Consider the following 16,522-nt stretch of genomic DNA (forward strand, 5'->3'; position numbering starts at 1 on the left):
TTAACTCAATGCTGTTTAAAAATGAAATCCCCAGCCAGTTTCTCATATTAATATGAATGATTCTTTTCCTTTTTTATCGATACGTACCACTTTTTTTTTTAATCTCCTCCAGACTTTACTGCTGACTGTGGTCGATATGATGAAACTGGAGAAGGTGGAATTCGGAGGCGTTCGTGGACGAGCTCTTAGTCAGCAGGTTGCGTGGCTACATGAGGACTTCCTGGAGAGATACAAACTGTTCACAGAGAAGTCTTCTGACTGCCTTGATGTTTGCAATGCGGTATGTAGGCCAGATATATTAAACCGATACAGACGCAAATATTGCCCAGATCATGCCTTACTGAATGAAGGTATTTTCCAGGAGTTTGAGGCAGATTTAGCCGAATTTGAATGTAAAGTGAAAGACACAGATCGACGCCTCGGTGCAATTTTCTGCCAGGCGTTTGATGATGCTTCAGGGCTCGAGCATGCCTTCAAGGTGAGTGATAGGCAAATGATGGATGTTGTTGTATCTCAGATTACACACTAATTCAGACAGTCTACAGTAGATTCCATGCCTTTTATTAGTTCCTTATGAATTTCACATATCTGCTTAATGAAAGTGTCAGGAATGCAGCCTGAAATGTATGACTAGGGAGAGTACAAAGCAGTACAAATTCTTAAGAGTGAGAGAGATCTTCACGTGAACCATACATCACATAATGTATGGTTCATAATCAGTATCTTATTTCACTTTGGTTGTATCGTATTGCCATACATGTCGTGGGTGTCCTTATTTGCAGGTTTTGGACATGTTTGGCAGTCTGCTCGAACGCCCTCTAATAGCAGCTGATGCTCAGAAGAGATACCCGGTGCTAGTGAAAATGTTTGACAAGGAGCTCGACTGCTGCAAGGCACTCTACAAAAAACACACACAGACCGAGGAGCAGCTGGGTGAGATGAATATACACTGCCCGTCAAAAGTTTAGACTTTAATCATTCTTTATTCGTATACCCCCCCCCCCCCCCCCCCCCCCCCCCGCACACACACACACATTTTATAATAATAATAAAGAATAGAATAGAATAGAATAGCAATAGAATAACACAAATGGATCTATGGGAATTATGTTGTGATAAAAAAAAATCCAAAATAAATTGAAATAATTTAATATTATAGCATCTTCAATGTAGAAACCCTTTTTGCTTAGAATTTCCAGAAATGTATTCTTGGCATTTTCTAAACCGATTTCTTGAGGAATCTCCCTGAGATGCTTTTTAAACACTATTAAAGGAGTTCCCACCTACGCTGGACACTTATTGGCTGCTGTTCGGAATATTTCGCTCCGTGTATTGTTTGTATATTTTTGTATGATAGTTTTAGAATGAAAGAAATGAATATGTTGGCACAATTATATTTTGGTCTACAACACCGATTTCAAACATTTATTCATACACCTTCAGATCAAAAGGTTTTTAAGATCATGAGAAACGTTTCAGTCAAGTGTCTCCAAACGTTCGACTGGTAGTGTGTGTGTATGTATATGTATATGTGTATATATATATATATATATATATATATATATATATATATATATATATATATATATATATATATATATATATATATATATATATATATATATATCTCCAGAGCATTTATTTGGTTAAATAATGAAATGTTAGTAACAGCTCCTATGAATCCTGTATATTCATTATTCATAACACATTTATAATGCATTTCTGTATGTTATATAGCATTCACATTAAACTAAAGTGAGTTTACTTTTCCACTATCTAAATACTCAGTACGACTACTACATCAGAGCCTGTGTGTTATGTAAGGAATAAAACACCACAGGGTGTGCTGTTATAGGAAAGTAATCAACGATGTGGTGATGTGATGTAAAGAAGAGGGGTGTTACCACCTCTAGGGTCCATTACTTTCCTATAACGGCACATCCTGATGTGTTTAATTTCTCTTATTTGCCAACCAGGGATAAGAAATGATTCTGATTTCAATCCGCTTCATTCTCACTCTGCTTTCTGAAAGCCTAGGGCAATAAATCCAATCCGAACACTACATTTAACAAGAAATGAATATTTATTTTTAAACATCTTCAGAGCATCCTCCTACCTGGCATTATGATTTGTTGCTTGCAGAATTGTAAAAGATTTTCTTCCGAGATTCTCCTGCTTTCGCCCCATTTTCCAAAAATATGACTATATTTGACATTATATTTTATACACTATATTTTACACATGGGTACACACAGGAAGTATTGAGCTGTACTTAGATAACCACACATAAGTAGTGTGTAGGGATTAACAAGTCCTTGCGCGAGGGAGGATGAGCTTTGCGGCTTTGCTTTGCTGAACTCAAGGACGCATTTTAGAGAGGTGTAAATGTGGAAAAATAAATCAAGGAAATGTTGAATTAAACTATATATATTATAAACAATATACACAGTATAAATAATGAAAAAAAGTGATTTCATCCGGGCAACAATGTTCTCTTCCATTACATGACACATTAGTATGTCCTAGTACTTGCACACTTTTGATACACACTCAAAAGTATGCACTTTTTACGATCACATACACATTCACACACGCGTTTATACACTACGGACAATTTGGACATACCAATCAGCCTACCATGCATGTCTTTGCACTGGGGGAGGAAACCGGAATACCCGGAGGAAACCCCCGCAGCACGGGGAGAACATGCAAAGTCCGCGCACACAGTTCCATGGCAGGACCTGAACTCCTGCCCTTGGAGGTGTGAGGCGAACGTGCTAACCACTAAGCCACCGTGCGCCCACATTTTAATAGGAGTGTGTAGACTTTTATTTATATATATATATATATATATTCTAGGTTACCCGCCGGTCAGTAGGAACATGCCAGTGGTAGCAGGTGGATTGAAATGGGCACAGCAATTACAAGAGCGCATCCAGATCCCGTACAACAACTTCCGGTACATCATGCACCCGTGAGTGTTTGTGGGACGTTTTCACGTTTTTAAAGCTAGGTTTGACGTCAGTCATATAAGATATAATGCATTGTACAGTTCTTACTTATGACATCGTTGGTGTCCTTTATCAACTAGGTTTATTATTTTTTTTAATGTGACTAGGTGTATGGAATCAGCTGATGGAGAAAAAGTCATGCAGAAATATGAGGAAATGATGCTGCTGCTTAAACGGTGAGTCACGCATGTCCTTTCCTCCAAAATGAAAGGTAATTACAATGCCAGCTGCAGCTTGCCTCCTCCAGCTTATGTTTCATGTTTTTCCACATTATTTGCACTTGCATTATTATTATTCACTAGACCCACCCACCCCCCACTCCTTGCCTTAATATTTTGTCTGTTAATGTTTTTTTTTGTCTACAAGCAAGTTATTAAGTAGTACATTCTTCATAACCGTTCTTATTTTTTTTGTGCGTGTGCTGTGGTGACATCATCTTAGTACGGAGGCCTTTATAATAGATAATGAACTTGCAAAGTAGACATATGTGGTTTTGTAAAGCCTGTAGCACATGTGCAACAATAAAATACAGAGGAACCAAACGGAGACATCCAGTCCCTAGCATGATTTATTTGCTCATATGGAAAGCCAGTATTTATAGGTTATTACACAGCGGTCTCATTTTCTCAAGCTCCCCTCTATTCTCTCAGTTGTACCGAAAGAACAATAGTTCTGTCAAGCGGTTCTAACAAATATGTCTGGGTAGCACATAGCTGGAGTTGTAGCACACATTTCCTTGAACATGTGTGCACTTTAGAATATACATTTATTTTCGCGTGTGTGTTATTGCATGGATTAAAACCAAATGATGAATTACCCTGTGGCATAGACCCGATGGTAATCGCTAGCATTACGCAAGCAATCTAGTTAGAGCTATTATGGGCATCTCTAGTTATTACTTCTTGACACAGCAGCTTATGATTTATGTGCAGCATGGAGCTATTTGATTTCTCAGGACTCTGTGCTGCAAACCGCAATAAGACAATTAAGCCACCATGCACTGTGCAGAATTCCAATGAAGACCAGAGTGCAAAGGCTCTCACAATAAGCTTATAAAGAGATTACTTTAGCAGTAGGGACCAGGCACATCTTCCTTTTCCTGTTTTATAATAAATGGATCTTGTTTTATGCTGCCTTTTTGTATTTCAACCACCAGAATCGGTTCTGTAGTACTTAAATGTTTGTCAAATATTGAGTTTCTCACAAGGGAAGAAAATTCTTCGAGAGGATCTCTGCGGATCTAATATGTGCGCCATGTGGGAATTTCACTGCTGGACTAGCAATGCGTTTTTTTTGGACTCCTTAAAAAAACAAAAAAACAGTAACACGTTCTATGAATGGGCATAATTATAACGACCTATGAATACACTGACGGCATAAAAAACAATGTAAAAATGTTATAATTACTTAATAACTTAAAACTATAATTCCTACAAAAATACCTTCCACTTTACAGCAATGCATTATAAGTTGTTGTTGCTATAATTGTAACGCATCACCAACACCAAAGAAGCCGTGATGTTTTTAAAAAGTAGCTGAATATTTATTTATTTATTTATTTATTTATTTTCATGTACGAGCGTCAATTACTGACAGGCATGTGATATTGTCGTATATGAAATTCTAAGTTGTATTTATGAGCAGTAAGTAAAGTGGGACATTTTAAACAAAAGGAAATGTTTATTTAACCAGCTGCATTTCAAATGTTTTTCTAATAATTTTCTAATAACGACTCTGGTATTATAAGTAAAAAGTAGCAATGCAGGTCAATGTGCCCTCGCATAATGTGTTACTAACACTGCTTATAATGCTATATGCTAAGAATTCATAGTGCTATAAAGTATTGTATTTTCTTAAGTAATTATATCAATGATTTATATGGCATATATGGCTTATAATGCCGTGTGGATGTGTTATAATATGTTGTGAATGTGTTCATAGTTCATTATACATAATTGTAGTTCGTAGCCCTTACAGAAAGTAGAGATAGCACAATATATTTTTGTTTTTATGATATACTGATACTGATGCTGATATTTAAACCTTATCAGCTGATAACGATGCTCTTCTGGTCAGTTTTTTTTATTTATTTAAATACTACAAAGCTTTAAAATGATTTTAAAAAACTGAAGACTAAAAAAAAAAAATAAAAAAAAAATACAGGAAAAAATACATAGCTAAAACACAACCACCGCTGCTTTTTTTTCTTCTTCAAAAATCATTTACACTGCAAATATGAAGTATAAATATAAGAAAAACCAATCCTAGAAAAATCAAGTCTCTTTATATTTAAAAATATTTCCGGTCACAGAAAGAAAAAAAAAAAAAAAAAACCTTTTCCCAATCCAATTCCAATCTTTTACAATTTTTTCTATACAGGATTGAATCGAATTCATTCTATTTTTCTCCTTTTCTGATTTACAATTTTTTGCTGCTATAAGCCCGATCAAACTGATGCCATCTGGAATATAAAATATTACCAACAAAAACGTTACTAATGGAATGTACATAATAGCAGTATACATATTCATTTTTCATGAGCTGTGTTCTTCATGTACTGTATTTACTTCTAGGTATTCCACTAAGCTTTATAACAGATGGACTGAATCAGTGGGTGAAAAATCCCAGTATAATCTCAACCAGCCCCTGATATCCAGAGACCCAGTGTCTAAACTTATCAGTGTCAACTTCAACCCACAGGTAATGACTTCTAATAATCATGTGTACATGCAGTATTTCAGATGTTTGTACAGAACTAATATTTTAAAATCGAAACGATCAAGAAACAAACCAAGTACTTGTTTTGGAAAGGAAAAAAAAAATGGTTAACACTTTGTTTATGCTTAGTTTGGATTTGCATTACAGTTATCGACTAGACCACTGTAACACTTGTATGAGATCCGTACAGGCTCTCCACTTGTATCTGTACAGGCTCTCCACATTCTTTGTGTATCTGCAAATACTGTGTATATTCAGCTGTTTGCTTTTTTTTTTTTTTTTGGAAACAGACCATGGGTACGAATATCTGCCAAATCACTAGTAAATAACTAAGTAACTATTATTAATGGAAAATCCTGTGCAGGATGTCACTGCGCTATGGCTATAATTGGAGTAATCTTTGACTAAGATTCCAAAACAAGACCCCCCTTCCCTTGTAGTTCATGTTCAGTCATCCACAACAAAATGCAATGTTTTCACATCAACCTGTCCTGCTGTTTTCCAAAGAATATTTTCTCTTCTTTTTTCTCATTAAGAAACTCAGTGTTCCCATTGACAATAAGGACGTTTATTGTAATTATACTGTTGCTTTTGCTTCCAGCATTTAATAAGCCATTTCTCTTTGTGATTCCACAAAGTTTTGGAATTTGAAGCCATTAATTCTTTTACCAAATTACTTTGGGAGTCTTTATACCAATTCAGAAGTAGAGGTGTAACACAGTGCCTCTATCTGTATCTGTTTAGTACTCCCAATATCCATGTTTGTATTTGTATTGTAACTTGAAGTGGGTGTGGCTTAAATGTTTATTTGGCTCTATTTCCCCCAAATATAGGTTTAAACTAACTAGCCTGATTTAAACCACCACAACCCTGACCAGGCAGTTACAAGGATGAATGAATAAACACTGTAAATGCTTTGTTTATGTTCACTTTAATGAATGTACTATTTTTTATTTTTTTTTGTCCCAAGAGCTTCATATCTCTTTTTTTACTCCCACAAACTTCAACGCTTGCATACACCCACGAACTTCATATCTGTCCACCCCTGCTCCCACATGAAAGTGAAAACACTCACAATTGCTTGACTTTTCTGTTGCTTCCCATAGGATCCTGTTCCCAATGCACCCTTTCGAAATTGTTGCTTTAAAGCAACACAACATCTTAGCTTACATTCTACCATCCGTCCGTAACTCAGCACGTATTACCGCTCATGTTTTGCTTGTTTATTCTGTAATGTTGGGGTCAGTGTATCTCAAGTGGTCCAATAATTGTAAACAATCATAAACATAAACATTAATGAAACTCAAACTCAGGTTTCAGGTTTGTCTCTGGTTCCCCCACCAGAGATATTCAACCAGAAAGTGAGGGGAATATCAAAAGAAAATTCACTTTCTCACCCCCATAAAAAGAGAAGTCTCAAACCTGAAATGTTCTGCATGTACACTATAGTTACCTAGGCACCCCCTAAAAAATTTAAACTGAGACTCGAACCCTTCCCATTATAAATTGACCCTAAGGTAGCTCACTGTGAGCTATCTTGAACATTACATTTGAGTTAAGTTCTAAGGTTAAGGAACAAGAATGTACAAAATGGTTTTATATATATATATATATATATATATATATATATATATATATGTATATGTATGTATATGTATGTATATATATGTATGTATATGTATGTATATATATATGTATATATATGTATGTATATATATATATGTATATATATATATGTATGTGTGTATATATATATGTATATATATATGTATATATATATGTATATATATATGTATGTATATATATGTATGTATATATATGTATGTATATATATATATGTATATATATATATGTATATATATATATATATATATATATATATATATATATATATATATATATATATATATGTATATATATATATGTATGTGTATGTATATATATATATGTATGTGTATATATATATATATATGTATGTGTATATATATATATATATATATATATATATATATATATATAATGTATATAATGTATATATGTATATATCTTGTAATGCGCTCTAGAGATCGTTTTTTGTCTTAAGGAGCTAGGACCATCCTGAGCCGAGATTTTGAAGTTTCTGTAATATTTGCCGTATAACCAAAATGTGTTGTGTGCCATGACACAAAGATGGCTGTCGTAGTTAAACCAAGTAACAAAAAACAAACAAACAAAAAAAAAACCTGGTGGTTCTGCAATGCCAATATGTTGAGGTTATCACTCAAAAAATGAATTAGGGAAATTAAAAATGATCAAGCAACCTGCATTGGACCACTTGATATGGAATGACCTGTTGCTTAATATATATGACTGATAATGTCACTCTTTAACTTATCCCTTATCCTCACACATAGACTTTTTTTTTTTACATTGATCTCCTTTAATAAAAGCACAGATGTGCAGGATTCTCTGGTTTTATAACAGCATTTTTATAGAAACGGTACTTGTCGATCTTGTCCTCTAGTTGGTGTCAGTACTACGAGAGGTAAAGTACCTGGAGGCCAGGCAAGATGAGGATATTCCAGATCTCGCTGCTGATATTTACTCCAACAAAGAGCAGCTCTGGCAGTACATAGCTAACCTGGATCTCATGACTGGCTGGTACAACAAAGTGATGGGGACGGTGCTGGAGGTGGAGTTCCCTCTGATCCAGAACCAGCTGAAAGACATTGACATCAAACTGAAGGATGCTGAAGACACCATCAACTGGACAAGCAAAGGTATAGTACAATGTATATATAAAGGTATAATATATCAGAGCTGTTCAAACTAAGACAGCATTTATTATTAATATCGGCCAAAAGCCTTTAACCAAAGTGTCACTGCCTCTTCTTCATTGTTATGATACAGCAATTAGTTTTTCATTTTGTGTAGCCTCAGTGTGAATTCACAGGAACCGTGAAAGCCATTAAAAGCCTGGTAGCTTAATCTGTTATATTAATAACTTCAGTCATGACCATAGCTCATGTGTCACTGCTAGGAATCTGGGAGTACATCCAAGATGTGCGTGAGGCAGTACACGATCTTGAAAAGCGACTTCAGAGGACAAAAGACAATGTGGAAAAGATCCAGAGCATTATGAAGAATTGGACGCATCCCATATTTGAGAGGAAGGATGGAAAGAAAGACAGTCTGCTCAACTTGGAGGACAAGCAAGAGCGTTTGGAGAAAACCTATGACCAGATCCGTACCTCTGGCACCATGCTCCATTTCTTACTGAATGTCAGTGATGGAGTCATTTCATAAAATAAGATAGTGGATGTCTAGAATGTATATAACTTTTCTTTTGCATTCTTTTAAAATCATTTAGGATAACTTGAAACTGTTCCAAGTGGATCCCTCATCAGCTGAATGGAGGTCCTATGTGGAGTACATTGATGAAATGGTTATAGATGGATTCTTCAACAGCATTGAAAGCTCCCTCAAATTCTTTTTGGACAATACTGGTTTGCTTTTGTTTTTCTTAAGTTAAGCTGAAGATTTCGGTGCTTCTTGTGTTTTTATTCATAGGCAGATTGTAATACTCTTCATTAAATTTCTTTAATGGCCTACAGCAGACGAGACACCTGGATTGGCTCCACTTTTTGAAGTCCATCTAAATCTAGAGGTTCCTGACATAGTCTTCCATCCACCCCTTGAGTTTGGAGCTGCTGATGGCTTCTATGATCTAGTGGAGGGTCTCATCAATGATGTCTACAGGATCTCCTCTCTAGTCCCACGACTGGCTGAGTATAACAGCTTTCCACATTACCAGGTATTGCCGTGTCCCTAACAGTTGACTTCATCTGTCCTATAGCACATGTGGTGATGGGTATATTATATAGAGAAGGTGCGACTGTACTGTACATAGCAAAGTTATTACTATCATGCTATAGATCATTAGTCGATAACAGTCCAGATGTGGACCCGGCAAAGTATTTCATTCAGTATTTCAGTGTTTAGAAGAACTTCTCAGCAATTGGAAAAACCTGGCTGTAGCTCAGCCCAGTTTTCTAAACATGAACCCTCATGACTTCTGTTGCAGCCAATCACATACGTTATGTAAATTATTTAGAGGAAGGCAGAGAATCCTCTCGGTTCTGCTTGGTGAAATGATAACATGGTTCAACAATGAATGTTTAAAGATGACTTAGAGAGGCCTATGCGTTTCTGCTCTGCTTCACATTTAAACAGATGCCACATGTGTTCACCGTGCCAGTCACATGAATTTGTAACAAGTGTGAAACAAAACATAAGCACCTTGAAATATAATGCGTCATATTTACAGCCGTGAACTAATCACTAATGGTTAAAGATTAAAAGCTCTGTCATGTTATTTGCCTATCTGAAACTTTATTAGCAAAGAATATTGCCTATGAATATTTGTTGAATACCCTGGCTATAAATCTAATCCAGGTTCTAAGTACATCACTAGAGCTTCTTTCTGAAACATGGACACTCGTTGTCTACAGGCTGATATGGAGGAAATGGCAGATCTTGCAGACATGCGTCAGCTTCTAATGGACCGAGTGCAGAGGGTCATGGTGAAATGTTGTGAGCACTGTAATGCGCTCGAACGTTACGGCTACCTCTACGTTGACGACCGGAAGGAGTTTATGAGGCAGTTCTTGCTCTATGGCCACATCCTCACAAACGAGGAAATCGAGGCGCACGCAGTGGACGGAGTCCCTGAAAACCCCCCGACCCTGGAGCGCTTCCGTGAGCAAGTGGACTCTTACGAGAGTGTGTACGAAGAAGTGCAGAAGCTAGAGCCTGTCTGCGTGTTCGAAGGCTGGATGAGAGTGGACGCACGGGCCTTCAAAAGCGCTCTGCTCAATATTATCAAAAAGTGGAGCCTTATGTTCAAACAGCATCTTATCGACCATGTGACACACAGGTAGCTTACTGTTTCTGAAGGAAATTTTTCAGAAAAGAATAATATCAGGAGTGAATTGTAGTTAAATAGCCTGGAGAGAAAAAAATGATGTAATTGATTGAATAACTTTCACTTCTCTTTGGTGCCTTTTTTTTTCTTCCTTTCCCTCTCCAGTTTGTCAGATCTAGAAGAGTTTATTAAGGTAACCGAGACTGGCCTTAGCAGGAAGGTGGGAGAGGGAGACTATGCTGCGCTGGTGGAGATTATGGGTCACTTAATGGCAGTGAAAGAGCGACAGAGTGCCACGGATGAAATGTTTGAGCCTCTGCGGCACACCATTGATCTCCTGAAGACATATGAGCAGGAACTTTCTGAAGTGGTGTATAAACAGCTAGAGGTAATTGCGTTCATAAAACGGCTAAACAGTCAATACTACCAAAAGGCCATAAAGCTGTTACGGCTCGGGTATTTCACTTTATAAATATAGGGACAGTGCACTCCCAAATCCCACATAAGCAGGCACTTGATTAAATACTTCATCAGAGGTGGTCTATACAGAGTAACATGCAGCTACACACAATAAAACACTAAACAACTAGATGGAGTCCACTCAGACTGTTGTTAATATGTCATAGGAGCTGCCAGAGAAGTGGACAGCCATGAAGAAGCAAGCTGTAGTGATGAAGCAACACGTGGCGCCACTGCAGGCCAATGAGGTGGCTAACCTGCGCCGAAAGTGCGCCGGATTCGACGTACAGCAGCACGTTTTCAGGGAGCAGTTCCGCACCAAAGGACCTTTTAGGTAAACCTTGCAGGACTTGAATATTATCCTTTTTATAATAGACATCAGTAGCATTAACAGAGTCATGAGTAGTGAATGACGGCCTGTTTCTGTTGTTGATGCTCACTAAATTTGAATGTAAACATGACCATCCTGATTTTATTCACTTTTAGGTTTGACAGCGCAAACCCTTACCACATGCTAAACATAGCACACAAACAGATTGAGGAGAAAGAATCAGTTATGACTGCACTCACTGAGTCAGCCAGCCTGTTTGAAGTCAACGTCCCTGACTACAAGCAACTCAAGCTGTGTCGTAAAGAGGTGTCCATCCTTAAAGAGCTGTGGGATATGATAATGGCGATGAGGTTCAGTCTTGACTCCTGGCGCACCACACCATGGAGGGACATCAACGTGGATGACATGGAGATGGAGTGCAAGCGCGTCTCCAAGGAACTGCGGGCTCTGGACAAAGAGGCACGAGCATGGGATGCTTTCAGTGGTCTGGAGGGCATTGTGAGAAACACATTGACATCACTGCGTGCCGTAGCCGAGCTACAGAACCCAGCCATCCGACCCAGGCACTGGCAACAGCTGATGATGGCCACGGGAGTCCGATTCACCATGGACCGAGACACCACGCTGGCCGATCTGCTGGACCTAAATTTGCACTGCTTTGAGGATGAGGTGAGGGCCATCGTGGACCGGGCTGTGAAGGAAATGGGCATGGAGAAGGTCCTGAGTGAGCTGGATGCCACTTGGACGGCAATGGAGTTTGGCTACGAGTCACACCCTCGCACCAGTGTCCAACTGCTCAAGGCGGACGAGGAGCTTGTTGAGACACTGGAAGACAACCAGGTGCAGCTGCAGAACCTCATGTCTTCCAAGTACATTGCCTTCTTTCTGGACGAAGTGTCGTCTTGGCAGCGCCGGCTCTCAGCGGCTGACTCGGTGATCTCCATCTGGTTTGAAGTTCAGAGGACTTGGTCCCACTTGGAGAGCATTTTCATTGGCTCGGAGGACATCCGCTCACAGTTACCTGAGGTTCGGAATAAATTTTGATATATATTTGTTTCTCACTTTTCTATTCTCATGTGTATCGTTTTGGTGACACTATAAGTCTGTGCATGATTCATTTATATATATATATATGTATGCAAATCATACCATCAGTCCAAAAAGACAATATGAATGTACCACAGAATGTATCTGTTATCAATGAGTGCACCAGATGCCTGTAATGAGGACTTGGCCTATCCTAATGAGGTCATTACTGACTGGAGAATCATCTTGTCCTACCCACTGGCAGTGGATTCATTGATTTAGTTCAGAGATGAAAATGTTTGTCTCTTGAAAACCATGCTTTTGGCTGAATACGTCTTGATAATTATCATGGTATTCTAATAACCAGGAACACAGATGTTTGCTAGTAATGTTGGTTATTATTTTACCGCTGCAATTCTCTCATGGATATCTCGCAGGATTCCAAGCGCTTTGAAGGCATTGACACAGATTTCAAAGAGCTGGCTTATGATGCTCATAAAACGCCCAACGTTGTGGAGGCCACCAATAAACCCGGGCTTTACAACAGACTGGAGGACATTCAGAGCAGGTTCATTGCTTGTTTTTATGTCTTCTTTTTTTTTTTTTTTTGGTCATTTATGCTTTTTCAGAGTGGCCCACATTTTCACAGCAGTGCAATATGGGAGTGAATGTAGTGTGACCATTCATATCATCTATAACCCTCAGGGTGTATTTCAGTCCTCTATGAAAGTACAAGCTACAAACACACATTATCGGCATGGTGCTTCTTCCTGCAGGCTGGCTCTCTGTGAGAAAGCTCTGGCTGAATATCTGGATACAAAGCGGCTGGCTTTCCCCAGGTTCTACTTCATCTCGTCTGCCGATCTGCTGGATATTCTGTCCAATGGCACCAACCCTCAGCAGGTAACACACACCCCAGCTTTATATACAAGCTTTACATGTTCATTGATTTCAGCATGTTTTCTTTAAACTAGGCTTTTAGGGAGGAACTTTGCATGCAGCACTCGACATCACACTCCAGATGGCAGTGTTGATCACTGCTCAAGTCGCCCGCTTGGTTGACTTGAAGACACATTCTGTAATGTTGTGATGGATTATGTGTAAACATTTCTAAACAAACAACATTCTTTTTAGTTGAGCTTTTTGTTCTCCACCCTCAGGTTCAAAGGCATCTGTCTAAGTTGTTCGACAATATGGCGAAGATGGAGTTTGAAAACGATGGCGAGGGCAACCCCAGTAAATCGGGGCTGGGCATGTACAGCAAAGAGGACGAGTATGTTCCTTTCAACGAGCCCTGCGACTGCTCTGGCCAGGTATATTTACCTACTGAAAATCATTGGTCAATGAAAATTCTAAGCATGTAAAGTTCTCGTGCCTTCACTGATAGTAATGACGGTTCGTTCATGTAAAATATTATTGTGAAATGCTGTTACATTTCTTCAGATTTCTTCATGTTCTCCTTGTGTTTGGATGGGTTTTGTCCGGGTTCTCCGGTATCTTCTAAAACATGGCAGATTGGCTGTGTTAAATTGCCACTAGGTGTGAGTGGGTGTGTGAAAGTGTGTGAGGAATTGGCATCCAATCCAGGGTGTGTCCTATCTCATGGCCAGTGTCCCCAGGGATAGGGTCAAGATCCAACTCAATAATGCACTTACTGAAGATGAATGAATTCTGACTCACTCTTATACTGCACCAAATTACACACTTTGAGGTGTTTATATTTTCTATTACACTGACTTATTGTAATGATAATGCTCAGGTGATGTAGAATAATGTAACAATGCTTTGCAGGTTGAGTTATGGCTGAATAGAGTTCTGGATACGATGCGTACTACTGTGCGCCACGAGATGACAGAGGCTGTTGTAGCATACGAGGAGAAACCGAGAGAACAGTGGCTGTTTGACTATCCCGCTCAGGTATGCACTAGATCCCTTTCTTAACACTGACAAAGTTCAAAATTTCACAAGAATAAGGGAAGCCTCCACAGACATTTTGAAAGCTTATTATAAACTGAATTGATTAGGCTTAAGTTTGGAACGCAGCTATAAAACAGCTTAATCAAAGCGTGACGTTCACTGTGTCCGGAAATCGCACTCAACTAGCAAGGTTTTAGACGTCTCTAGGCACACTGACGGTTTTCACCGCTGCATTTGTTAAACTGGCCCAACATGATATTTGAAAAGGATAGCCAAGGCAGGTCTAAAAAGTAATCCTAAAAAGTAATAATCGTTTTTGGAAAGAATTCGAACACAGTCAAACCCAAAGAAAAAAAAACTGCCACAACCAACTACAGTGCAATCCAACTCATTTATATTCATTTAAAGCAATAAGTTCTAGTGATGAATTATTAAGCTGGTACCAGACTCCCAGCGTACCCTGTAAATGCTATTATGTGTTTGGGTGTGCGTCTTGTTAGGTTGCACTCACCTGTACTCAGATCTGGTGGACGACTGACGTCGGCATGGCCTTCGCCAGGCTCGAGGAGGGTTATGAGAACGCTATGAAGGACTATTATAAGAAACAAGTGAGCCAGCTGAATACGCTCATCACCATGCTGATTGGACAGCTCAGCCCTGGAGACAGACAGAAGGTCATGACCATCTGCACTATAGATGTCCACGCCAGAGACGTAGTGGCAAAGATCATCGCCCAGAAGGTACCACCATCAACCTCAACGTCATCCGCTTACCATATATAGCGGGACGGCTGTAGTCTCTGCAGAATCATTGTGTATTCTGTCATAGTCAGCACATAGAGAGCGACATTACAGAGCCAGCACTGCATTAGCTTGTTCAGTAAGGGAGTTTGGAATACATTTTCATTAAGAAATGTACATACGATATTATTTGCTGTGTAATTATCTTATTATTCCATATTATTATTTTAGAAGAAAGCCGAACCGTGCTTTAATTTTTTTTTTGGATTTGCTCGAGTAATGACTGCTAAGTCAAATAGAAATCCTAATGAAAGCAAAGTGAAGAGAGTGGCTTAGCCTCTGGATAATTTCTCTTCACCACTCAGGTGTTACATTCTCTCGTCTTTAATCCTCCATAATCACCGTCTTTGCATGGTGCAGAGTATTAGCCGAACATGGTCTGGCACTCGCAAATTGGTTCTCACATGCCAACGTGTATGAAAAGTTCGGAATTGTTAGCAGTTGTAGCTTCTTTTTTTTTTTTAATGACTATAAAAGACTTTGTACAACTTCAACTTCTGTGTGAGATCCGAGTTTAGTCTGTGACTGGGTTCCTTGACTCCCAGGTGGAGAACTCGCAGGCGTTCGTATGGCTGTCCCAACTGCGCCACCGTTGGGACGAGGGGGAGAGGCATTGCTTCGCCAACATCTGTGATGCCCAGTTTCTCTACTCCTACGAGTACCTGGGCAACACGCCACGTCTCGTCATCACGCCACTCACAGACAGGTGAGTCCAACAGAGGCTCTCTCCGGCGTGATGTGACTCTTTATGTAAATTTCAAGTCTAAAGTTAGTTATCGATAACTGTGTGAAGCCCTTCCTAATCAGAGATGCACTTGAGTGGAGATAAAGTACACTACAACAATCAATCTGGCTCCATAACATCCACTAATTCAAAATATTAACCTTTGAAAGTAGGGTTGCAACTAATGATTTTCATAATCGATAAGCTGGCTTAATTTTTTTTTTTTTTTTTTTTTTTTTTTTTTTTTGATTAATCGGATGGGGCGGAGCAAACTTTCAGTACCATTTTTTTTGTTGTTGTTTATTTAAAATAAAATCCACAAACTGTGTGTTACAAATATAAACTTCAGACTAACCCTTTACACAACTGTTTGTCCAACTGTATAAGACTGAAAAGAACCCAATACACACACACACACACACACACACACACACCAGAATATATATTATTCATTTAGTACTGTAGTTTCATTCAGAGCTTTTTTGTGCATCCATAAAAAGTAATGCATAAATACTTGTATATAGTAGTTTATATTATATAATAGTATTTATGCATTTTTATGGATACACAAAAAGCCCTGAATTAAACTACAGTCCTAAATTAATAATAAAAACTCTTTCACTGCACCTTGAG

At 38.5% G+C, this 16,522-nt stretch overlaps 1 protein-coding gene across 4 annotated transcripts in view; it reads left to right on the forward strand.

Annotated features, from left to right (window-relative positions):
- dnah9 (dynein, axonemal, heavy chain 9) overlaps positions 1–16,522 on the forward strand; it is a 99,468-nt gene that overhangs the window by 7,770 nt on the left and 75,176 nt on the right. For 2 of the 4 annotated variants that reach the window (XM_017484454.3, XM_047159465.2), the window contains exons 7-26: positions 113–280; positions 362–478; positions 783–933; positions 2,860–2,974; positions 3,119–3,187; positions 5,585–5,711; positions 8,233–8,488; positions 8,749–8,990; positions 9,079–9,214; positions 9,323–9,522; positions 10,220–10,644; positions 10,798–11,020; positions 11,259–11,425; positions 11,578–12,448; positions 12,886–13,016; positions 13,225–13,351; positions 13,609–13,761; positions 14,240–14,365; positions 14,866–15,105; positions 15,711–15,871. In XM_017484454.3, coding sequence (XP_017339943.1) covers positions 113–280; positions 362–478; positions 783–933; positions 2,860–2,974; positions 3,119–3,187; positions 5,585–5,711; positions 8,233–8,488; positions 8,749–8,990; positions 9,079–9,214; positions 9,323–9,522; positions 10,220–10,644; positions 10,798–11,020; positions 11,259–11,425; positions 11,578–12,448; positions 12,886–13,016; positions 13,225–13,351; positions 13,609–13,761; positions 14,240–14,365; positions 14,866–15,105; positions 15,711–15,871 — 4,205 coding nt within the window. Of the gene's footprint in view, positions 1–112; positions 281–361; positions 479–782; positions 934–2,859; positions 2,975–3,118; positions 3,188–5,584; positions 5,712–8,232; positions 8,489–8,748; positions 8,991–9,078; positions 9,215–9,322; positions 9,523–10,219; positions 10,645–10,797; positions 11,021–11,258; positions 11,426–11,577; positions 12,449–12,885; positions 13,017–13,153; positions 13,352–13,608; positions 13,762–14,239; positions 14,366–14,865; positions 15,106–15,710; positions 15,872–16,522 lie in introns of those variants that run through there. The other 2 variants (XM_017484455.3, XM_053685161.1) reach the window with 2 other exon arrangements.

The sequence above is a fragment of the Ictalurus punctatus genome, chromosome 13 (assembly GCF_001660625.3).
Source record: "Ictalurus punctatus breed USDA103 chromosome 13, Coco_2.0, whole genome shotgun sequence".
NCBI classification, from domain to species: Eukaryota; Metazoa; Chordata; class Actinopteri; order Siluriformes; family Ictaluridae; genus Ictalurus; species Ictalurus punctatus.